This window comes from Calypte anna, chromosome 5A (genome assembly GCF_003957555.1).
Source record: "Calypte anna isolate BGI_N300 chromosome 5A, bCalAnn1_v1.p, whole genome shotgun sequence".
Taxonomy (NCBI): Eukaryota; Metazoa; Chordata; class Aves; order Apodiformes; family Trochilidae; genus Calypte; species Calypte anna.
Window position 1 is genome coordinate 6,453,601 of NC_044251.1, and position 24,296 is coordinate 6,477,896.

General features: G+C 41.2%; 1 protein-coding gene across 12 annotated transcripts in view; it reads left to right on the top strand.

The window, feature by feature from the left end:
* CELF1 (CUGBP Elav-like family member 1) overlaps positions 1-22,920 on the top strand; it is a 55,610-nt gene extending 32,690 nt beyond the window's left edge. For 6 of the 12 annotated variants that reach the window (XM_030451750.1, XM_030451742.1, XM_030451739.1 and 3 more), the window contains 5 exons: positions 2,394-2,522; positions 8,409-8,522; positions 8,664-8,849; positions 9,666-9,809; positions 10,987-20,235. In XM_030451750.1, coding sequence (XP_030307610.1) covers positions 2,394-2,522; positions 8,409-8,522; positions 8,664-8,849; positions 9,666-9,809; positions 10,987-11,114 — 701 coding nt within the window. In that variant the 3' untranslated portion in view covers positions 11,115-20,235. Of the gene's footprint in view, positions 1-2,393; positions 2,523-8,408; positions 8,523-8,663; positions 8,850-9,665; positions 9,810-10,986; positions 20,236-21,782; positions 21,933-22,842 lie in introns of those variants that run through there. The other 6 variants (XM_030451744.1, XM_030451748.1, XM_030451746.1 and 3 more) reach the window with 4 other exon arrangements.
* Positions 22,921-24,296: the final 1,376 nt, after the last annotated feature.

Genomic DNA, 24,296 nt, shown 5'->3' on the forward strand with positions numbered 1-24,296 from the left:
GACAGGAATCCTCTGCTACAAGTGTGGATGTTCTTTCTTAATCTTGGTTAACCATTGTCCCCAAGGTAAGTTGTGGAATGCTAGTAATCTCTCTCTTCCACTGGTAATACCAGTGGAATGCTGGTAACCTCCTTTCCTCCACTTACTAAACCATCTTCATATCAAACCAAGAGTTCTCTCTTTTTTGCTCCCCTATCCCATTGTATGGAAGGAGTGAGCAACAGGACAGTGCTTAGCTGCTGGCCAGGGTGAACCCTGATAAACTGCAGAATCTTGGCAGAATCTGTGGTTTTGCTGGATAGTAGGTAGGGACAGTGGGAAAAAATCCCTACCTCTGCCATTTAAAATTCTCTCCCCTTATGGGTACAAAAGATGGCTCTGTATATTTCTTTCCATCCAGACTGGTGCCTGTTGAAGCACTGTTTTAAGTAAGCACTAATGCATGTGTTTCAGTGATAACAAATTCTTGGGTTTCATGTTTTAAAACGCTTTTTTCTCAAATACATCAAAGTTGAAAATGCAGTGCTGGTAGGGAAGTGAACTGGTTCATTCAGGTTCTTCAGTTCCTTTGTTTAAATTGCAGTTGATGACACCATTGCCAGCTTAATACTTGTGAGCCAAATTCCTTGCTGTGGCACTGCTACTCAGAATATTCACTGAGTATAGCATCACTGGGGCTGCATAGTGATTGTCCCCTTCGTCTTCACAGAGTGGGGAATAAAAACCCCACATGCTGGTAGCTCCATTCACTACCTTCTTAAATTCTGCTGGCAGAAAAACCTTTAGGTTTGCTTTTCATACTGGATGTTTTAAGATTTTAAATTTGCCTCCTGGAGTATTATGATAATTCAAAAAGTTACATGTCTTGTCTGTACAGAGACCAATCTAAAAGTCTTAAGGAAGTAAAGTATCTTTGTACATCTGACTTGTCACTGATGGGTGTACCAACACAATTACAAGTTATTGCAAAGTTTTTTTGTTTTTTTTTCTTGTAAAGTTGCAAGAATTTTCATTTGTACTTGAGACTGATTCTAACTTGAGCTTCTTGTGTTTATTTTTTTCATGTTGGAGCTCTGAAGTGGCTCTTAGATCTAAGACATGCCAAAAGCAACTCTTAAAAAATCAGTTTTACTCCTATCCTGTGTGGTCATGGTCTAAAATAGGTTTTGTTATGTGTAGACTACTTTTTTCCCCCTTCTTCTGTCTTTTTAAAAGCAAGTGGCAATAAAGAAGAAAAGAACTACAGTAGTTAATTTTAATTGTTTCTACAGTAAGGTTTGGGATGGGGGGAAGGGGCTAATAAGTACCTGAGGTTGCCTTTGAAGTTTCCAGAGTAATTCTGTCTTCACCTTTAAAAAAAAGCCACAAAAAACAAGCCTTACAAATTGAGAACTCGGATATAAAATTATCACATTGGGTGATGCTTTGAAAGAATTATTCCAAGTTTGTGATTCCTCACAGAAAGAGTTCTAGTTACAAAGTCCTGTTAATATCTCATCTGATACCCTTTCTTGAAATTCATAGAAAAAATATTAAGTAGGTAATTAGATCTCAACTGTATCAGACTTTTTAGACAAAATTTTATCTTGACCCTGTTTTAAAGCAGATGGGAAAACAATGTGATGACAGGAGGGCAGGTGCAGTGTGCACATGCCAAACTGCTTCAGAAAACAAGCAAGCTGCTCTGTTCTTCACTAGCTCCAACACTTCCACTTTTAACCCTCTGTAGCACATTAAAAGAAACAAACCAACAATTTTTTTTGTTTTAACTTAATGCTTAAAGTTAGCTCCCATGACTAGCCTGTGCTTACACCAGCTGATCCTGTGGCCAGGAGTTGCCACCTAACATTATCTCATGATAGACTATTGCTTAGGGGAGCAAACAAAGCAGCTGGTGGTGTGTTCAAGGTGTGACTTTGCGGGCACTGTTTTGTGCAGACCTTGAGAGGATTCTGCAGCTATTGCTGCTCCCATGCAAAGAGAGAGGAAGGGCACAAGAGAAGAGAGTGGAGGGACACAAGAGAAGAGAGTGTTACTGGCCTGGTGTCTAGATAAATTCTCGAGCTTGTAGATGACCTGTCAAACCCTGGCTTAACTTTGGGTTAAACCTGATGTGCTTTTGTGACTGGAGAAAACACTACTTGAAAATTTCTGTGCTTTGGTGTCTATATCTGGGGTCATGACTACCTGATCTGTGACCAGAACTCATCTGTCCGGGCAACCAAAAACTTTGTTTAGTGATAACAATGCAGAGAAGATCAGTAGTGAGTATTAGCTCAAGCAAAATACTCCTAACTGTTTTAAACTCCTTCCCGTTGCTCCCTGGGTGATGTTGCTGGGTCTGTTAAGCCTGGATGGTGGTGGAGAACCCATGGCTTTTCCCTGTGTTGCAGGACTGAATGCCATGCAGTTACAGAACTTGGCTGCCTTGGCAGCTGCCGCCAGCGCCGCTCAGAGCACCCCCAGTGGCACCGCTGCACTCACCTCCTCCAGCAGTCCCCTAAGTGTGCTCACCAGCTCAGGTAAGAGGCTGCCTGGGATGTAGTGTGGTGGTAGAACCTTAGGAGTCATTTTGGGATAGAGGTCACCTGTTTTGTCTGTCTGTTTTTGGCACCTTCATGTTGATTGTTTAATAGATGAGCAGTTTCCTTGGTAGGTTTGCTGGCCTTGGTTTAGGGTAGAAATCTTTGCCACCAGCAAAGGCTTTTTTACCTGCTGTGTTCCTTCCTCCAAATGGTCAGGTTAATTTAGAGTAAAATGAATTTTTGAGGTCATGATGAAGCAGAAAGGTAGGTGACCTCCTTGCAGTCAGATTATTACAATCTCATCATGCATTCCATTTATCTGGGGTTTTAGGAAGGTACTGTGGCAGATGTACCCAGTTCCTCTGGACATGGAAATAGAAGAGACCCTAAGCATAAAGTAATGTATTCTAGACTAGAACAGTACAGTTTTACAGACACTAGAACAGTACAGTTTATATTCCTCTGGCATTAATGAAGATAAAGATGCTGTAGCTACCTCATAGAAGTAAAATGAACAGACCCCTAGCACATTTATTTTAAAGCAATGTCTAGAATTGTCTGTGTAAGTTGCACATAAAACCCAATGTCTTTCTCTTATGGTTTTTTTGCTTGGTTTTGGTTGTCTGTTCAGGTTTTTTTTTAGTTCTTTCTCTTTTATATTAGTTAATGTACATTATCCAGAGAGGATAGAATGTCCAAGTAATGTTCTTTTGCTGCCTTAGTGTTAAATGTGATCATTCAAAGCAACAAACAAGAAAAATTAATTGTGCTTCCATCAAACACATTCAATTTTTACTACAAATGAGGATCAGTATCCTACTCAGTTATTTCTATCAGATTTTCAGTGATTTCTGAATCCTGGCATGGGAAGGGAGACCCTGTGTTTTCAGGGTGTCAGTTTCCCAGCATCTGCAGCATGGTATGTGGGTTTGGCTTTGTTTCTTTCTTGTATTTTTGGTTGGTTGGTTTTTGGTTTTTTGGTGGGGTTTTTTTGTGGGTTTTTTTTGTTGTTGTTGTTGGGTTTTGTTTAGTTGTTTGGTCAGGGGTTTTATTGTTTGGTTTTTTGTTTGTTTTTCATAAAAAGCCAAATTGCGTATCAGTTTTTTAAATCCAGCCTATAGAGTTGACATCTTGACTTGTGATTGAGAGACCAAAGCAGGTTGAGGGGTGTTTCACGTTGCCACAGGTAGCTTTTTTGTATTGTGTAAGAGTACCAAGGAGCTGGGCTTAAGAGCCTGTAAAGAGATTACAAGGGAAAGCTCTTTAGAAAACCTGATGTCACACAAGCAGGAGTTAAGCCATGGGTGCTTTGTACTTTTCTACTTAGAGAAATCCCCAACAAAGAATTCAGTTTTTAAAGTGCTCTCTTGCAGGCCAGCACTTTTTTTACACAAAAAACTGTGTGGACTGCAATTCCTGAAAGATTAAATTTTCAAAATTCATCTTGACTCCTAGCTATGGTACACTATTCCATAATTAAAAAGAAAAAGAGTTGAGGCTATAGAAGAGCTGCATTTATAACCCTCTACTGCTTCTCCATTGCAGAGAAGGGAAATATATCTTGTAGTTTCTTCCATGTTTCCTCATCCAGCAGCAGAGCTGGGAATTTTCAGGTTACAATTTGTTGTGAATGGCATTTAGAACTGAAATTTCTTTGGGGCTCTTGACTACTGACTGAAGTAAGTTTGTTCTCTGATTTGTTGAGGTGGGGAAAGGGACTGGCAGGTTGTGAAATTCAGATACCAGACATGCTAAAAGAGGCAGAGACAGCCTCTTCTCAGCAGTGTGCAGTGAAAGGACAAGGGCAACAGACACAAGTTGCAACAGAGGAAATTCTGAGAGGATATAAAAGATAAAATTAATGGTGAGAGTGATTAAGCTCAGGAACAAGGCGACAGATGGGCTGTGCAATCTCCATCATTCCAGAGATTCACAATGTAATTGGAAAGAACCCTGAGCAGGCTGCCTTAAATCAGAGGTTAGACCAGCTCTGAGCAGACTATTGGTGACCCACAACCCTTCCAACTGGAGTTATGCTGCTGTTTTGTGATTCTCTGGGTTAGGTTTCCCCTTCATGAACTCTGACTGTGTGTAATCACCTAAGAAATCTGTTGGACTCCACTCATTCAGAGCATCCCTCTGGAACCATACCTACACCTTGGAAAAACCTCAGTGTGTAGCTGTGCAGTTGCATCTGTGAGTAAATGTCTGTGGGACACAGGGCAACATCCACTGTGATAACCTCTTAAACCTAACTGCAGAGGAGATGACTACTGGCATTACTTTTGTCCATCTGTCATCCAAATGTTCACCTGATGCTTAGTTGGACATCTCCCCAGATTCTCCTCCGATTGCATAATTGGTGGAAAAATCCAGACAACTATTGTGCACAGCTGCAGTTGTTTTTGGTTTTTTTTGTTCATCTGCACTGATTCCTTTTCTGTTTGGGAATCTTGGAAGTTCACACAGTGGAAAATCTGTGAGCTATGCATAGATCATATCTCAGAGTGATCTATGTGTAAGGCATTGTTGCTCTGCTTTCTTCCTGCTCATTTCAGGTGATTTTGTGTAGGTATTTCCAAGCTGCTTTGTGTATTTTCATTTAGAATAGGATGGAGCAAAATCTTTCACCTTGCAGTAAGGTGTCAACTCTTCAGAACTGAACAGACTGTTGCTGTATCCACCTGTAGGTAATCCATGTTACAGAGCCTGTGGCCTCAGATAAACTCATTTAAACTGCTAGCTTTGAAGGAGTCATTCAGGAAAATGTTAGAGAAATATTTTAGGATTGGAGTGTCTTGCCTGCCATCTTTTACACTCAGACATCAATAAGGGTTGTCAGCTCCAGAGCAAAACAGAATGAGACACCATTTTCAGAGACACCGTGGTCTTTCTGCTTTTATTAGGACTAATTCTGATACAGTTCAGTCAGATTCATTGCCTGAATTTTGGTGCTCTTTAGCCCATTACTTGAGTGGTAGATGACTGAGTTAGAACAGACATAGTGTTTCCTCAGTTTACCTGTCTCTCCTGAAGTTGATAGTTGATGTCCAGGCCCCAAGTTTCATTATCTTTTCTAGCTGTTACTTAAATATATAGGCAAATTGTCTGAAAAATACTAAGTATTTTTGGCTAATTTTCTTAGACTAGGCTCTCTGACTAAGTACAACTCAGTAGATAGATACCAGGAGACATAAACTCTGTAGGAAGCAAAAGAAGACCCTAAGATATACAGAGACACTGTTAGAATTAGGGATGGAATAAGGAACAAATGTAAAGTTAGATTTGTTTTCCATCTCCATTACTGTGTGCTTGTCTGATCTGAAATCATACATGAAAACCAGACCAGAAAAGATGACTGGAATTGTGGCACCCCTTCTCCATGAAGAGCAATGAGGGAGCCTGAGAAATGGAAGCCTGACATGGGAGCAGGATACCACTGAAGTCTACAAATATATTACTGGTGTGATGAAGACAACCAGGGAAAGATCAGACATTAGATAACTCCAGACAAGAATGACTGGTGAAGCTGTCAGCTTACAGTTCAAAAATAACTGTTCAGCCTTTTGTAGTGATTTAAATGAATTTATTTTACATCACAAGCTTTTTAAAGTAGGGAAGGCACCTGTTCTCTCTTCCATTTGGCTCTCTAGCACAGGCTGCATTCTTTTTTTTTCCCCCCCATACTACTACTATTTTATTGTGGGTTGTGGTTTTAAAATTACGTTATTATCAGTCAAATGTTATGTCATTTTGAATTCTTTAGATGAGCAGTGAAGTGTTGTAGAAGCAAGTGATGTTCTGGAATATAGGCAGCTGTATTATTTCTGAACTCTGGCTTTTATTCAGCCATCTAGGGTTTTCTTTTTTTCTACCAACTTGGGGATTATACTGCAATTTGTTCTCTGTATTTTCCAACTTTTAATATTCTACTTATAGTAAGACTAGAAAGGTCCCTTTTTTTTTTTCAGAGTAGGCATCTTAAAATATAGTTTGAGACATCATCTTTCAGCTCCTGACCTGTTAAGAGAACTTGTCTAGAACTTTTCCTAAAAGAGGTTTGTTATTTCCTTTGTCAGTACAAAAACTAAACAGTGAGATAAAGTGCAGCTCCCTGGGTTCTCATGCAGCTTTTGTTAGGTACAGCTTTTGCTGGAGCTTGTTAGGCAAGTTTGCTGTTTCTCATTGAAATAATTATTTTCCACTCCAGCAGAGACTTTGTGCCACCCATGTGAAGTGGTTATTGTAGTGTGTATCTGCTTGAAAGATGTTAACAGTTCTTTTCAGGGCTTTAGTGGATGCACACAGCATAACTGAGAACCCCAAACATGCTAAGGAAACTTAAAATGCCTGAATTTCAGCTCTTATGCTACCCACTTGGTCAGACAGATAAATTTCTCTTGAAAAGAGACTATAAGATGCCTCTGCAGCACAAGTTTTTAAAATCTTTTAGTTTGTAGAAGAATATGCCCCTGTACTCAGCACTGGTGAGGCCACACCTCAAGTACTGTGTCCAGTTCTGGGCCCCTCAGCTCAGGAAGGAGATTGAGGTGCTGGAGCAGGTCCAGAGAAGAGCAAGGAGGCTGTGAAGGGATCCAGCACAAGTCCTGTGAGGAAGGGCTGAGGGAGCTGGGGGTGTTGAGGCTGGAGAAGAGGAGGCTCAGGGGAGACCTCATCACTCTCTACAACTCCCTGAAAGGAGGTTGGAGCCAGGGGGGAGTTGGTCTCTTTTCCCAGACGACTTTCAACAAGACAAGAGGGCACAGTCTCAAGTTGTGCCAGGGGAGGTTTAGGTTGGATATTAGAAAGAATTTCTTTACAGAGAGGGTGATCAGACATTGGAATGGGCTGCCCAGGGAAGTAGTGGATTCTTCGTGTCTGGAGATATTTAAAAAGAGACTGGATGTGGCACTCAGTGCCATAGTCTAGCAACTGCAATGGTGGTTCAAGGGTTGGACTTGATGATCTCAGAGGTCCCTTCCAACCCAGCCAATTCTATGATTCTATGATATTTTCAGCACACCTTGTGCAGAAATTTTAATCTCTTACCATAATCTTTGTAGGTGACCTAAATTAGAGCTGCTTTTTCTTTTGATATACAAGCTTATCAGACTATTTTCTCATGGTTTTGATGTCTTGTTGCTATAGAACAAACTCCATGTGTTGCAGAGTTTGTCAGGCTCTGTAAGCTGTTAGTCTGGTAGGCACTGTGACTGTAGACTTCTCTGCACGAGTTGTGTGATTGATGATGTTTGTGGCACAGTCAGCAGAGGACAGACCATGTATTTTGGATGTATGTACCAAAACTTTCCTTGGCCCCATCCCCAGCTGCTACAGAGGGGTTTTTAATGAAAAATTATTTAATATGTCTGAAGAATCTGGGCATCTGCTGTTCCTGATCTGACAAGACTGGGAAGATCTTATGTTCAGTTTGGCTGGAGGTTTTTTATGTCCTTAGTACGCCTGTGTTTTGGATAGATGTTTCTATCCTGTGATGTTTCAAGGATAGATGTTAGTATGTATCCATTCTTATGTCAGTTAGCAGGAAACAGGTTGCTGCTGGTCCCCTTATATCCAGGTACAAAGTTTAGGTAATATTTGTGTCTTGCCTGAATCCTAATGCTTACACCTAGTAACATCATTACTGTCACAAAGAGTAGGTGTTGCAACGAAGTAGCAATTTTTCAGAAATGTAGGAAAGGATTAAAAGATCCAAGCAGTGTGATCAGTCAGACTGAGTGGGTTTGGGATTTTTTTTTTTTTTTTTCCACATACAGTGTATCTGTTCCTTACTATCGTTTTCTACAGAAATAACTTGATGAAGAAGTGGAACTATCAGGACTGGAAAATACTGTTTGAAGTCTAATGATCTTATTTTAATAGCAGGTTCCTCACCTAGCTCCAGTAGCAGCTCCTCTGTTAACCCTATGGCTTCTCTTGGAGCACTGCAGACACTGGCAGGGGCTACAGCAGGCCTCAACGTTAGCTCCTTAGCAGGTAAGCTGTGGGGATGGCTGATTATCATTCCTCAGGTTCTGAGAGTTCTCTGGGGTGGTTTTTACTGCAGAGCATTTGAAAGGTAATTAATCTGGCTCAGTGGAAATACTCAGTCATCTCTGTTTCCTCTTTCTTACACAGGAATGGCTGCCTTAAATGGAGGACTTGGCAGTGGTGGGCTCTCAAATGGGACAGGTAGCACAATGGAAGCCCTCACACAGGCTTATTCTGGAATCCAGCAATATGCTGCTGCTGCCTTGCCAACTCTCTATAACCAGAGTCTTTTAACACAGCAGAGTATTGGTGCAGCAGGAAGTCAAAAAGAAGGTAGGCAGAAAGTTGCAGAAACAACCTGCAAGGGGTTTCAAAAGAGCAACTTCAGCTGCCTTATCTGCAGAGCTTTTATTTGGGGGTGTTTTTTTAAAAACATATGAAGTGTCTCTGAGGGCTGCCTGAAGTAGTTTTTTTACAGGAAACATCTGCCAGGATTTGTCTAGTCTTAAATGCTTGGTATCATACTCCTATATTTTCTTAGATAGGAGAGTATGACTCTAACCTGATACATCCCACTGTCAGAGATTCAGCTGTGGTTTTGTTGATTTTGTTTTCTTGGTCTTTCACCTCTTCTCAGAGATAAATGCCAGTCTCTTCAGAATCAATTTAACATTTAATGTAAAGTAATGAAGAATGTGGGAGTAAATTGTCAGCAGAATGTAGGATGATATTTAAAAAAAGAATCTGTCATATGAAACATGATGTGATTACTTGTGTTTTTGTATTGATGCTTCCTTAGTTTCTTTGAGTCAGAAGATATGCAGAGCCCCTTTTTGATTCAGTCAGCATCTGAGCCTCAAAATTATTCTTCATCTTTAATTACAGCAAAGATCTGTGAGGGGGGGTTGGCATGATGTGGAAATTAAAAGCAAGAATGGTGAGAAAGAGCTAGAATAATTTGAATGATCAAGGCCAGCACGGGTCATACTGATGTGTTCTGGAATTAAGCACTCCACAGAAGTGCAAACAGCAGCTTAACTGCTTTATCTAGAAAATTTGGCCTGAATGGCTCTTACACCTGTTCGGTTTTTTGTGAATGTGTGTTATGTGTTTTCTTTCTGTATTTATATTTCTACTTATTGTTTGAAGGTCCAGAGGGAGCCAATCTGTTTATCTACCATCTCCCCCAGGAGTTTGGGGATCAGGATCTGCTGCAGATGTTCATGCCCTTTGGAAATGTTGTCTCTGCCAAGGTTTTCATTGACAAGCAGACCAACCTGAGCAAGTGTTTTGGTATGTTGTTTACATTGCTGTATATGCTCCTTACTACATTATCATTGAGTCATTGCTCTTAATATTTTATTATTACCATATAACACTAGAGCATTTCACTCTGTCCTGTAGATGCTCTGAAGGCAATTTTTAAATTTTGCTTCTAATTCTGGACAATGTTGTAATAGTAAAACCATTTCTGCTGTTATTTACCACCTGACTTTGGATACATCTCACACCCAAATTTTTCTCTGCTTACTGTGTATTTAGTTGGGAGGCATATCAGGGAGGGAAGTGTACCCTAAACCTGTAAATCAGCTGATTCTGTTACTAACCAAATAGATAATTTTCAGGTACCTGCTAAAGTCTGTGATGCCAAAGGAACACAGAATATATTCTTCCTTAGATTGTGCGGTAGGAGGCTGCACATACGGACAGAAAGAGTCATGGGTTTATTTTCCTCACTTTGAAACCCTAATGCAAGCAGTTGTGGTAATTTTGTAGTGCTGTAAGCTCTCATGACTGTTTTGATAGATGAAGAGTTCTTGTGGGGTAAGAGAAGTGAGCCTTTCTCTATGGTTTGTGCCTACATAATATTCTATATTGTTTAGTGTTGGAGCCCAAAGATGTCAACTAACTGCTGTGTGATGTCATGGCAGCATGCTGAGCATCAGGCTGTACTTGTGGAGTGATATCCCCAGGCAGCAATGCCAGCCATTGACTAGAGTTACTTGACTAGAGTTATTTTTAAAAAGGGTTCCTTCAAAACCCTGGGAAGTTTATTTTGAGGATGCTTTTTCCCTGGAAACCTGAGCATAGCAGTGGTACCAGTGCCACACTGCTAGACAGCTACTTCACTCCAGATCTACTCGCACAGATGAGTATTTTCCAGGTTGGGTTTTCTCCCAGATAAAAATTCTTCTAAAACAAAACAGCAATTTTTATTTTTTTTTAAGTCATTTAAGAAATTTTTGATTTCTTGAAAATATTATCTTAGTTTCCTGAACTTTGTACACCATTTGGCCAGTGTCAGAAAGCAATGCTTTGTCTGAGAGCCCTTAGTAAGAAGGTTTTATGAAGAGTCTAGAAGAGTTGTGAGCTCCTGGATGTTACACCTCTTTCACCTTGTGAGCACCTGCGTTTCCAGCTGTGAGTACAACCCTGGCATGTTGTAACCACCTCTTTTCCATTTCTCCAGGGTTTGTAAGTTACGACAATCCTGTCTCTGCACAGGCTGCCATTCAGTCAATGAACGGCTTTCAGATCGGCATGAAGCGCCTGAAAGTGCAGCTGAAGCGCTCCAAGAACGACAGCAAACCCTACTGAGCGCCCTCCGCTGGGGACTGGAGGGAGAAGGATCTGCTGGTAAGTTGGAGAGGAGCGCACTTAGTGATTCGAAGCCCTAAGGCTGTGTTTTTACAGTCCTGGAAGCTGATCCCTGCCTTCTCTCTGGCGCATCTTCCCCTGAAGATTCGGCTGCAGCCTCTGCTGAGAATCCCACTTCGGATGGAAGACAAGTTTGTGCTTTTGTTTCCAGTGTTTTACTTTGGAGTTTAGGTGCCATATCGCTGAGGGGGTTTTTTTTGTTTGTTTTGTTTTGTTTTTTTCCTGCCCCCTTCTCCCCCTCTTATCCCCCTTCCTTCCCCTTATTTGAAGTTTGCTGTGTTTGTAACCAGTGTGTGTTGAGAAGGACCAATGCCAGCTCCTTGGGGGTGGGGAGGGAAGGTTAAAGGGAGCAGCAGAAACTGACACCACACTGCCTTGGGGTGGAGAGGAAAGGAGGAAGCAGAGCTGACACCAGACCTCCATGGGGGAGAGGAGAAGGGAAAGCAGAATAACACACAACAGCTGATGAGAACAAAGATGAGGAAGGAGAACCGTGTCCCTCCAAGGTTGGGTGAGCAAAGAACCAGCTCCATGTAGCCTTTGTCATGCCCCATCCTCTCAAAAATTTGCTTGCCTGTATAACGTGGTGGGGATTTATTAAATCATCTCTAAAGCAGGAGACAGGCTAGAAGGAGGAACACATTAACAAGCCAAAGGAAAACTGCAGTGATTTTTTTTTTTTCTGTATATAAGGTAGTGTTTATATAGCACCGTGACTGTACACAGATAAATTTTCTGCCCAGAAAATGTCACTATCCATTTACAGTTGAATATTAATGAGATGCAGTGAATTTCTCCATATTTAAGAAAACTTACCCATGTACTTTATCTAGATTTTGTAGAAAGGTATATAGAGACAGCTTAGCCTGGATGAATACATCTGGGGCTGGAAAGAAGAAACTTCTGATCCCTGGTAACCTGTGGAAATTTTCTTCTTAACAGTTGATCACATTCCCTATTTCAGTGGAATAATTTTCTTTTTTTGCAGAGTATTAATTATTTAGAATTCACTCTAAGAATCATAGTGTAGGTACTGTTTTTTTCTCTGGAAAAAGGACTTTTAAACTGAGATACAAAGCCCAGAGTTAGTGTAGCACAGGTCTTGAGGCTCCTTTTTCATTCGTGTTCTCAGAGGGTTTGATTTCCCAGTATTTAAGCTTTTACAGATACAAGTTTTTTTCTTAAAAACTAGAAAAAAACAAAACAAAAAACCCAAAACAAAACAAAACCAAAGAGACCCCAAAAAAACCCCACAAAACAATTTGTGCAGTGTTTTGGTCTAGTAATTAGGTATTTCTTGATACTGCAGTTTTCCTTTAAGGTGTTGTGTACCAATGCAAAACAGGCTAAGACAGGAGCTGTGGAACCAGAGCAGAGCATTGAGCCCACTCAGCCTTTTTCTGCCTTTTGGTACCAGCTGTTACCTTCTGTCTGGAAGGAAAATTGAACACACCCCATCAACAAACACACTCTTTTTCTGCACACTTGTAAAATGGCTCACGTGTTGCTAAGGGCCTTTGCTATACACTGGTTTTAGGGGGCTCTAAGGACTTTTGACACTCTGGCCTGATTTGTTTTAAAGAAATCAGAGTAGAGTCCCATTTTATAACCACCAAAAGCCACCTCTGTCACTAGAGGAAGTTTACAATTTCTGTGCATCTTCATCAGAAGTTCCGTTTACCTCATATTTTTCTCCTTTTCCTTGTTTTCTTTGTATTGCTGATTTGTGATGCTGCTTCCTGAGGCACCAGCTAACACTGCACTCTGGGAGCCAGCTGCTAAATGTGTGTGGGTCAGATGTAGGGTTGGGACTTTCTGTTCTGCTCCAGCAGGAGGAGCACCAAACCCACCAAACCTGAAAATCACCTCCAGAATCCGCATCCACCTGAGGTGCTCTGCTGGGAATGTCAGGTGTTCCCAGGGACTGGGTCCCCTGGGAATCTCACACCTCAGAAGTACAAGACCTGTCCTGTAACATCCCAGAAGAGACCTTTAAATTCTTAAAACTGAAAATCAGAACAGTTGGTTGTTGCCAGTCTGTTGATATTAATGGCAGACAGGTCGATCTAGCAGTATTAATGAAATTATTTCCTGGTGGCAAAGGTTCAAAGGCCAGATTGCCAAATTTCCCAGTTATGCTGGCATATGGTACCCTTCTATGTTAATTATTTGAATCTCTCTAGAAACGTAACCATACACTTAAGTGAACCATGTACACTTGAATTCTACACGATGGGAAAGATGTGTCCTGGGTTTCTGAGAAAAGAGTGGTGGAGTGTGAAAGCCTCCAGGGTGATAATGGGATTTTTTTTTTTTATAAATAATATACTTTTCAAAAAAAAGGAAAAAAAAAAAAAAAAAAAAAAAAAAAAAAAAAAAAAAAAAAAAGAAAGAAAAAAAATAGTTGGGAGCAACTGCTCCACGTACAACCTGCTGTAACCAAGAATGTTGTTTCTATTTTTATAGAAGTTTTATACCGCTCCAGGCTGGAGAATATTTATTATCTAAATTATTTCACTGGAAAAAAAAAGAAAAAAAAGAAAAAAAAAAAAAGGCCAGGGTTTTGTAGAATCCTGAATGTGATTGTTTTACACACATAATGGTGTGCATGATTGAAACTACTGATTTTCAGTGGCCTGTTTGCAGCCCAGCAATTGCCAAATGGGGAAGACGAATGCTGTGAACCAGGGGAGGAGAGCACTGTGCTCTGGGGTCTCTACAGTCACTCTTAGCTTCTCTGCACCCTACCCCACTGTACTCTCTAAAACCTTTGTCCTGTTTTTCTTTTAACTTGATGCTGTGGCCTCTTCACTAGTCATTTCAGTTGCCCAAAATTAGATGGTTTAGGTCCTACAGTGTGTCTGTAACTTCGGGGTCGAGCTTGGCGTTGTTGCAAGTAGGTGCAGCTCCTGTTGACTCCAGGAGGTTCACCTGTTTATGCTGTGGCTTTAGTTTGATCAGTGACTCCTCCCAGGCATCATCACCTTGAAGACACCTAACTTGGGCTAGTTCTTGTGCCTTACTGGCATAACTATAAGTATTGCCAAAAGAAAAATGAATCTATGCAGGTTAAATTTTGAAGTACGTGATCATCAGATGGTTTGAATCAGCACAGGTCTGCCCTCTTCAGTAGGCCTGCAGCAGTTTTCACCAGCTGAAGATGTTGCCCTTTTTTGTGTATCTGTTTCAAGTTTCCCTTTCTTGGTGTATGAATGTATATATGTTGCCAAAGTTAATAAATGTATCAAGTTTGTGACTTGGGCAGATTTTTTTTCTGATAACAGAACTGATCAGATAAAGTCAACATTTCTGTGTCTGTTTTGTGGCTGCTGCTGACTCCTGAGATTCAGGCTCTTGCCTTCCAGTCTGAAGCCAGTTTTCTTCCTCACTCATTGGCAGGAAAGTCTGGGATTTTGGGGACTTGGGGCTTGGCTTTTATTTTTTATTTTTAATTACTGTCATGCTCTGGTTTTAGTGCAAATCAAAGCCTTCTTAAATGCTTTATTTCCTGGATAGTAGAATGAGTTGGGTGAGTTTATATGAACTGCAGAAGGACTGGCTTAAGTAGCCACCTGGACAAAGTGTTCTGTATGCTCATAAACCAAAGAATCTGAATTTTCTACAACAAAAGCTAGCAGGACTTGTAATGAAATGGGATTCCTATTACATGTGTCACTGGGAACTACTTGCATATTTTTAATAACGAGATGGATGTCACAGATTATTTTTTTTTTCTCAGAAGACACTGATTTTACTGGATGTGCCATAATAAGATGAAAGTAGTATGAAGAATTGAAGTCTTAATCTTATGCTACTTAGTATCAAGTATGGTAATAAATGAAATAACAGATTCTTCAGTCCCCTAGATAATCAACAGTCCAGTATAGGATATCTCTTTGTAGTTGAGTTTTTTCCTTCCAGTACGTTTTTTTCCTTCCAAATCTTGCATTATTATAACATGCCTTTGATGTCTAGTGATTAAATTTTAATCCTAAACAGAATGAGGATTGGAATTTTTCCAAAGTATCTGGAATGATGGTGAATATCTCTTTATATTTCAATGGTGAAACAGTTTATAGCTGTGGGTGCTACTATCTGGAGAATAAGTGTCTCAGTTTCTCACTGGCATATACATCTGTAATGAAAAAGCTTTTCATCTGAATGCTGGAGGTCACATAGCATGAGACATTCTGCTTGGATCAGAGAATTAACTCAAATGTTGCTTTTGATGCTGGTTGTGAGCTAGGGCAGAACAGCCAAGCAGAAATAAATTGTTCCAAATTTTCTTTGGAAATATCTAAAAGCAACTTGAATAAAACAGATTGCAAACGAAGACTGCAACTATGAACATGTAAAATGCTTTGAAAACTTCTTGTTGCAAAAATTTTAACACAAGGTTGTTTTACATCCCTGAGCATACCTACCACAAAATATAAAACTCAGAAGACAGAATTATCGCAGTTGTGAGAATTAAACAAGGACAAACTGGAATAACTTTCCCCAAGTCATTAAGTACTTATCTAGCACCTCATGGCTCTGCTCTTGTAGGCCAACCCTTCCTCAAGGCTTTAATGAAATTTAATCTTCCCCCTCAAAATTGATGAGGGAAATACTTTTTTAAATCTCTGTCAAAAAAAACCCAAAACCCAAAGAAGTGGCACAACGAATTCCTGTGGTGCCTGCTTAGATGTCACTCAATTTCATGTCTCTTGTTTCTCATGCCTCAGTTCATAGTATTCCTAGAACTGTAGGAATAATTGCAAGAGTGGCATTGTATTCTGCTTGCTGGAGTTGATTGAACTCCACAGTAAATCCATGTTCTGCATTGGAAAGCACAAAGAGCAAATGGATCTCAGCAGTTCTAGTAAGTGGAGTGTTGCATGCTCAGTGCACAGAATGCTTCTTGCTGCTTTGGAACTCAAGTGCAGCACTTGCTGTTCTCAAACACACTCTTAAGTGCTAGCAAATAGTAAGCTCTAGTGTCTAACCAGCAGCTTTTAGAAGTGCTGAAGGATGAGGCCACAAATAGAGAGAGAAAGGTGAGTTGAGGGGCAAAGGAGGGAAGCAGAGGGAAAGAGGAAGGAAAAAGGAAAAACTTGCTTCCTCTCTGCCCTGCTTCCCAAATTTTTTCCAACATGTTCCTCATCTCAAGCAGTTCACAAGCTGAGAAATCAAAGGTGGTTTTATCACTCAATATAAGAATTATTTCTAAATTCTCATCAAACTGGCAACAGTGACTGTAGAGCTTCTCAGAGCCCAGTATCCCCTCCTCATGAATTCAGGGAGCTGGGGGCTGTTTACATAAAAGATTGGGAATGGAAAATCCCTGTGCAGGTCTAATGGTATAAAAAGTGCTCAGCTAGGACAAGTCTTAATTTGCAGTCAAGTCTTAAGGAATTCTTTGCTAATGTGTGCAGGTTTTGGTTCCACTTAATTTGTCTTGTATGATTTTACTTTTTTTTCCTCCCCTCTTCCAAATCACCCACTCCCCGTTTCATGGGCTCCTAGAGAATGAGAAGGGACTAGAGCTAAAGGAAAGAACATGAATTTCCTGGGCTGCCACTGCCTAAAATCTTCCTGTGTTAGGATGCAAGACAAGTCTCAGCCTCAAACCACCTGTGAACCCCTTGTGTTCTTAGTCTTGTCTCTCATTGTTTCAGGCTCTGGGGACCTGTGTTAGCCCCGGAGCCACATTTTTTGGAGTCTGTCTCCTGGGGAGAACTTGCTCTGTTCTCCTCCTAAGCAGAGACACAGGGCAGGGAGGTGCATTCAGATCAGCCCAGGGCTATGTTGTGGAGTGCTCCATGGGCTGGGTGGTCAAGAGGGAAAATCCAGGCCTCTGCTTCCATTTGGTTTCTGGCAGTTTGGTGTTTACTTGGTGTCCTTCATGTACTTCGACTTTTACTTGTCCATCGTTGGCATGTGCTGCCCTTCCCTGTCCAACTCCCTTCCCCCCCGAGGTCTCATTGTACAGTGCCCATTCTTGTTTTCTCTCTCTCCGTGTTTGGATGTACTGCTCTGTGTAACTCAGTGGGTCTCCCTCTTTCTGGTTTGTTTTTTTTCTAGATTCCTGCCGTTTGTTCATCGTTGTGCCTAAAGCATGTCGATGTGGCGTTCAAGTACATCGTCCAAATCCTTGTCTCTTCAGCTTCTCTGATGCTTGAACTCTCACCTTTGACCTTGTGTTGACCTTTGATGCTGATGTGTATTTTTATTACGTTTGTTTCTTTCTTTTTTTTTTTTTTTTTTTTTTTTTGTGCTGCCAAATTGGTTTTGCTAGAAAGACTGCTGAAGGGGAATATTTAAACTTGCATTTGAATATAAAAGAATTTCTATTTTTCTAGACCTTCGTAAGATAACCACTTGATTTTGTGAATTTGATTCTTTGTAATTGTCTTCAGAGCAGCCTTGCTAGCATACCTTGTGGAGTATTTGTATTTCTGTGAACATACAGCCAATCACTTTCTAGGCTTAGTTTTTTCTGTGTGCTTAGTTTTAAAAACACAGTTTTGAAGAAAAAGTCAGTTATATGGTGTGACTCAATCTTTCAGGAGACTTCCCAGTCACATTTTGCTGATCTGGTTTCTGTGCTTGAGGAGACAGAATGTGTTTTTGAGTTCAAACTTGTGACTTGAGTGGCATCAACAGGAAACACTTGAACTACATTTTCTTCTAATTGTAGCTACATTTTTGCCCTAGCATTTATTGATTATTTTTTAATTATTATTATTTTTTTTTCCTCTGCTTCCCTGTGTGATTATTAGTCTGCAGTGAGAATTTGATCAAAGTTGATGTTGTATTTTGTTAAGCCTCAGCATGCTTGTTTGTTTTTTTGTTTTTCTTTTCTTTTTTTTGTAACTACAATCTCCTCAGCAAAATGTGATATTTTTGTTTTAATCTTTCAAACTAAGATAGTGCCCAGAAATGTTTTGCATGTTTCCTGCTGTTTTCTTCACACCCTCGTATATATCACCTTCACCTCTCTGTTTTCTATAGTTTGTGCAAAAACTGAGCAATTTAATAGGTTTCAAAGGTATCCTTTAAATTGATGGTTTTGGTGTGACAAATATCTGATCAGAAGCCACCTGAGGGCATCTACCTGTGCACTTAGACTGTCTGCCTGACAGAGCACCTGGTTCTTGTTCCATCTCCAGCGCTGTCAGAGGCTCCCAGGATGCTTGGTTGCACTTCTGCTGCAGTGGAAGTTTTGGTTGGGGGGGGGAATAGCTGGGGGAGGGCAGGAAGATTGGGGAACTTCACAGTATTTCTGTATCCAAAGTTAGCTGAATCTTAGGGCTCTTCTGAAATGCTCTTTCTGAGCCTTTTGTATAATCCAAGGGCACATTTTTGCAAAGCTCAGCCCCAGTTTGATACCATTGGTGGCAGGATATTGGTGGAAGGATCTAGGTCTTGAAACAGAGGCTTTGAAGCGTTCAAGAGAAAGCTTTTTTTAAACCTGGTCCTACAGCTGCTGGCTCTTTTCCCAAGTTACAAGCACAATACAACAGCCTCTGAAGCTGTTACGTGAACAGGGTACCATCCCCAGCTCTCTTCTCAAGGGCCTTAGCTGGGGAATCTCTACGGAGATTTTTTAGTTTTTGTTTAGTTTTTAAATTGGGTAATGAGCTAAGCAGGTTTTTTTTCTGGCTTGCAGGAGGAACTAGAACAGGTTGCTGCTTTCTGGGTTGCAGGCTTCCCCCCTGCCCTACATGCCACCTGCACAGGTAGAAACTGGGATGTAGCTTCTAGATGAAAGCACCTGAAGAGTGTGTGCTGTGCTGAAATTCAAAAGGAGAAGCAAGGTAGTGTAGGTATCTGAACAGTGGAAAATAATGTGAAATGAAATCCCAGCAGAAAGAGGTTTTGCGGAGAAAACAAATCATGTTTGATTGGGATGAGGCAAAGATGCAAAAGGATTTTTTTCCTCTCTCTCTCTCTCCCACTCCTGAGCTGGCTGAAGATGCTCTGTTCTCAGCAGAGTTCGGCTCAGCTTGGGCAGACCCTCCTCTGCTTGTAGGACAAGAACACATTTGGAGCTGGGAACATGTGTGGAGCTGGGAGAGAAGCATAAGAAAAAGATGGAGATTTGTTGGGTTTGGGGGTAGGGTTGTGGGCTGGCTGCTGTTAGTCCCACAGTCTGAATGCACAGGGCTGTGTGTCAGGGGGGAGGGGGGCACTGAGGAACTGCCAGTCCATTTCTGTACGTCTGCGTTGGGTTCCGTAAGGAACTTGGGGGAAACCTGTGGAAAAATATCTGAGGAAAAAAAAAAAACAAAATGCCAAACGTTGGATGTTTCTTTCCTTTCTTCTTTCTTTTTCTTCCTTTGGTTGTTTTAATTGTTCTGTGGTGGTTTTAATGGATTTGAGACAGTGGAGCAGCAGCTGCCTTTCTGATTTTTGGCTGCTTTTTGTGAATAATTTAAAAAGAAAATTTACATTTTGGAGACAAACCTGTGGGCTTTTTTATTGGTACAAACATTGTATTTAACACTAGGGGTTTTGTACAGTTTTTTGCCTTTTCTACTAGAAAACAATGTAAAGTGATACACAATGTGATGAGAAAACAAATTGCCACTATGACCAAATGTAGAGTCTGTTCTGCAGTAACGGGATTTAATCAACTCGAAGTCGTGGTTCAGTCGTAGAAATGCTTTTCTTTACCTTGTTTGAGCTGTTCCTTTTTTTTCTTGTTTTGATTTGCAAAACAAAATGTCTTTTTGTGTGAAATTGTGTTGTACTCTGTAGAGAATTACGGATTTTACTTTAATGGTTTAAAAAGCAGAGGAGCACGTGTTGCTTTTCTGATCTGATGGCAGAGTTTGTGTAGTGGGTTTAAAAATGAGAAGATTTGTTACAAGTTTGGAACGAGCGAGTATGTGTTAAAGGAATTTTCTTCCTTTTGTGTGTGTGTGTTGGTTTGTTTTTTTTTTTCCTTTTTGTCCCAAAGGGCAACTTAAAGCTGTTTTAATTGCACAGACACACCGACAATAAGTCATTTTGTATATGCCAAGTGTGGTACCTTCCTTTGTTTATTTGCTATTAAACTGTTTGAGAAGAGTCATTGTGTGTTGTATTTGTGTCTTCAACTTGAGGTTCCTTTTGGGTCCAAGTGTGAGGAGGTCAGAGGATAAGGGAGCTATCTTCCAGTTTCATAGCTGTGAGCCACAGAAACTTCCATGGACCAATACCATTTGTTCTAGGTGTGTAATACAGCCCTGGATTTTTAGCTCTGTGCAGGTGGGCTACTTTGAGTAGAAATGGAAAAGGTTTTTTCTTTGTTGTTTAGACTTCATTTGGTGTCATTTGGCAGTCAGATCCCCTTTAGACATTAGGAACAGAGGAGCTGAGAATCTTAGATAATGCCAGATACACTGGAGAGGGAGGTGCAGGCATATTCAGCCTCACAGAACTGATGCTGTGCAGCCACTTGCCTGCCCATGCTTCTTGTTGTTTCAAGGGCTAAATAACTTGTGCATAACACCAGGCTTCAGCTCTGTAGGAACAGCACGTGCATGGCAGTGTGTGGGATCAGACAGGCACCAGCTCATACAGGTTCTGCAAGCCTCACACCCACCACTGCCTCCTTATCCCTTCCAGGAACATGTCCAGAGCTTGCTGAACCTGTCCCGGTTCTGCAGCATGAAGGTATCTGCAGTCTCCAGTGCTGCTGATCCTGGAAATACTACCCAGTATTATCTTGGGAAACCTCAAATGGGGCTACTTACTATGGGAGGCTTTGTGTTGCCTGCTTTGCTTCTAGAACTGAGTTAATAATTTGAAATAAAATCAGTTGTTAAAAAAGGAAAAATGTATATATATTAGGTATAAAGTATAGGCAAAATAGAATTAATATAGAAACTTGCCACAAGATTGATATTAATATTGTCGTTTTCAGAAAGAAAGTACCACAGTGGCCATGACTTTACCAGGTTGCTGCAGGCTCCTAAAATTCAGCAGTTACTCCCTCCCTTCTGATGCCTTGCATCTCGGAGGCTGCAAGTATTTTCAGGACAGCTCTGTTCCTCCTCCACGCCCTTTCCCTCTGTTCTCTGGCATACTCTGTTTCAGCTCATTGCTTCCTACACAAGTGTAAATCCAGCACTCTGGAAGCAGCAGGATTCAGCGCTGCATTCCGTTCCCCAGCGGGCAGGGGGGCACTGAGCCACCTGCTGCAGGGTGTGCTGGGCTGCCTGTGCAGCTGCTGAGAAGGGAGGCTGGAGAGATTTCAGTTCAGATACCTCTGAGGTGAAGGATAAAAGTAAAAGAAGGATAAAAAGAAAGCCTCTTGTTGGCATTGAGTTGGCTGCCCCTATCTTCTGCAATCGAAGCTCTGTCAGTTGCATCTTAGGGAACTGATACCAGATCCCTCTGGGAAGATCACTATTTTTTTCTTTAACTTCAAAGGCCACCACCAAGAAGTAGACAAGTAAGCTACAAATAAGAGTCAGAGTAGTAATCTCTGAAAATAATCAGCATCTCACGTTGCGCTTATCAACACCAACAGGAAATGCACAAACCTGTAGCTCCAGTCCTGGTGTTGAATGTTTTAGGAGAAATTTTTTGCATCTCACATCCACCTCCACCTTTCACTGTTCCTTTTGACTCCAGTCTCCAATCTTCCTGACTTTACCAGCTGTGTTCTGCAGTCTCCATATGGCCAGGAGTCACCAGGGATGAAGAGCAATGGGGAGGAGGACAAGCAGCTCAGTGTGGTCCCTCTGAAGAAGTGACCCTGTGATTAACTACACTGCATGACAGGTGAGATTCCCTGATCTGGTGTTTCCATACATCTTGTAGGAATAATTACTTGCAGTTCCTAAGAACAAACTGAATCAATCTTGAGCCACAGACTGATGATCACTCTGCTGTTATTTTCTCAGAACAGCACAGGCAGTGTCTTGGACTCACTCTGTGTATTTTGTATATGATTCTACCCATTTACCCCTTCTTACCTAGGCAGCTGCACTTGGCTCAGAGGGACATGTTCCATATCAGAACATGAGAAACATTTTTTGAAAGTGACCATTACTAGGATAAGTTTTTTTACCTCAGTAGGTGAGTTGATTCTTAAAGGACTAAGCACTGTTTCACAGAACTCAAAAGCAAGGAAGTACAGTGTGATCAATAAAAGGCAGGAGAGATCATTTCCCTCCTCTTAGATGGGTCCTGTCAGACTGCAAGGCATCCTTTTCTCACTTTGCCTGTTCTTCATGGGACAAAGATGAATGTTGAGGTGAGCAGTGCACTGGAGAATTGGTTCAAAGGCATCAGGATTATTTTAAGGTACAGGAAATTACTTGTGGAGGTTGAGTTTTCCAAAGTAGTCTGCTCCAAGCAAAGAATGATGTGATGATTTTTATTTTTATTTTCTCCTTTCCAAGTCCTGCTTTGATTCTGTCATGTAGCAGACTCTAATGGTTGCTCTCTCTTCTCCAAGTCCAGAAATCTGATGCACCATTATCAGCATTTTCCCTGGGGATTGGTTTTCTGCATCTTGTATCCATCCCACCACCCACCTCCAGAGTGACACAGGAGAATTATAGCAGGGAGGGTGAGACTTTTTAAAAGTCCAAATCAGACTTAGGGAAGCCCTAAAATCCCTATAAAGTACCTAGATAATTGTAGCAGTGCTGCTGAAGTGATTTGATCTTTTTTTTTTTTTTGTTAGCCAGCTGTGCCTCAGCATTACTTTCCTTCAGCCTCCTGTTTCTACTTCCAAAAGTTTGAGAGTACAGAGGGTCTATGCTGAAACATCATCCACCATATTGTCCCTGTGAAAAATACTGCTAAATTAAATAATGCAACTATCACAGAGTAAGTAAGCTTCCAGAATAGAATCAGTCTTGTTCAGACTTTTCTACCATGTAAAATGCTTTTCTTTTTAAAATAGATTTCTGAGGAAATTTTGGATGAAGGTGTGGTGGAATCTCTTGAGATCATAACTGCTATGACATAAAGCTTATGGGTAGACTGTGATTCCTTATTCTTTTTTGTCCTATTTTCCTACGGGTTATTACCTCAGGAAGGCTCCCTTGGGTTTGTGTTACCTTAGGCAGCCATGACACAGGCCAGGATGGTCTGTGGGGTGATTCTGTTAAAATTTAACTTTGCCTGGGGAATTGCTGCCACCAAATTCACACAGAAGCAGGGAGGCAGCTGGAGTCATGCCTGATTCTGCATCTGGTCTGTTGTTAAGACTCTGAGCTGCCATTTTTTCCCTTTGGCCTATAAAAGGATCCCAAAACAGGTGCCTAGGGCTTCTGTACCTGAAAAGCTTAAACTGTACCTAAAAAACGTAAACCTCCTGAGACATTGCCCCTGCCCCAAGTTTAGTATCTCTTCTTATGAAGAACAAATTGAATCTATAGATAACCAGGACTGGTCCCACTAAAAATGCAGCACAGCAACGGGGTATGACTCCTAGAGGAGTTGGTCTGTTCAAAGGTGTGTGGTAGAGTTAAAACTGTCTTTTAGCCTGACTAACAATCCTCTTAAGCAACCAGAAAGTCCAGAAATCTGTTGCTTTGAGTCATTATCACCATTCATCATAAAAGTTCTAGATGCAGAACTACAGCAGCCCCTTTGACAACCCCTGCTGGAAGCTCTTGGAGGACTGGCACAGGTATCCAGTGGTAGTGGGTGACAGGCAGTCATGAACAAAGTTTGTTGAGTCCCTGAAATTAAGAAGTCCATACCATATTTGCAGCAAATCTGTGACAGAGCTGACCTTTGTCTGCAGAAACTTCCATATTGGTAGCCCAAGCCCATGAAAAGAGGACTGAGTTCTGTGCCTGGCCAAGTCTCAAGCACATTGTTGCAAGTCTAACACTATGTGTGTACAGGTTGGAGCATTCTACTTCATACGTCACATTTTTTAAAGACGTGTATTGTTTTCCTGTCCTGACTGAGGCTGCTACCTGCTGGACTGACCCATCCCCACCAGTGCTTGTGAAAGGGGATGGTGATAGAGAGAGAGGGGAAAGAGACAATGGAGACATCCCTATGACTGCAGCCAATTGTCCCTCCCTGGGGTATTTCTGCATTGCATGCTGGTGGGCAGGGGTGGGCAGCTGGCTTGCTGTGACCTTGGGAGCTTGGGAGCCTGTCCAGCATTCCTGGGAG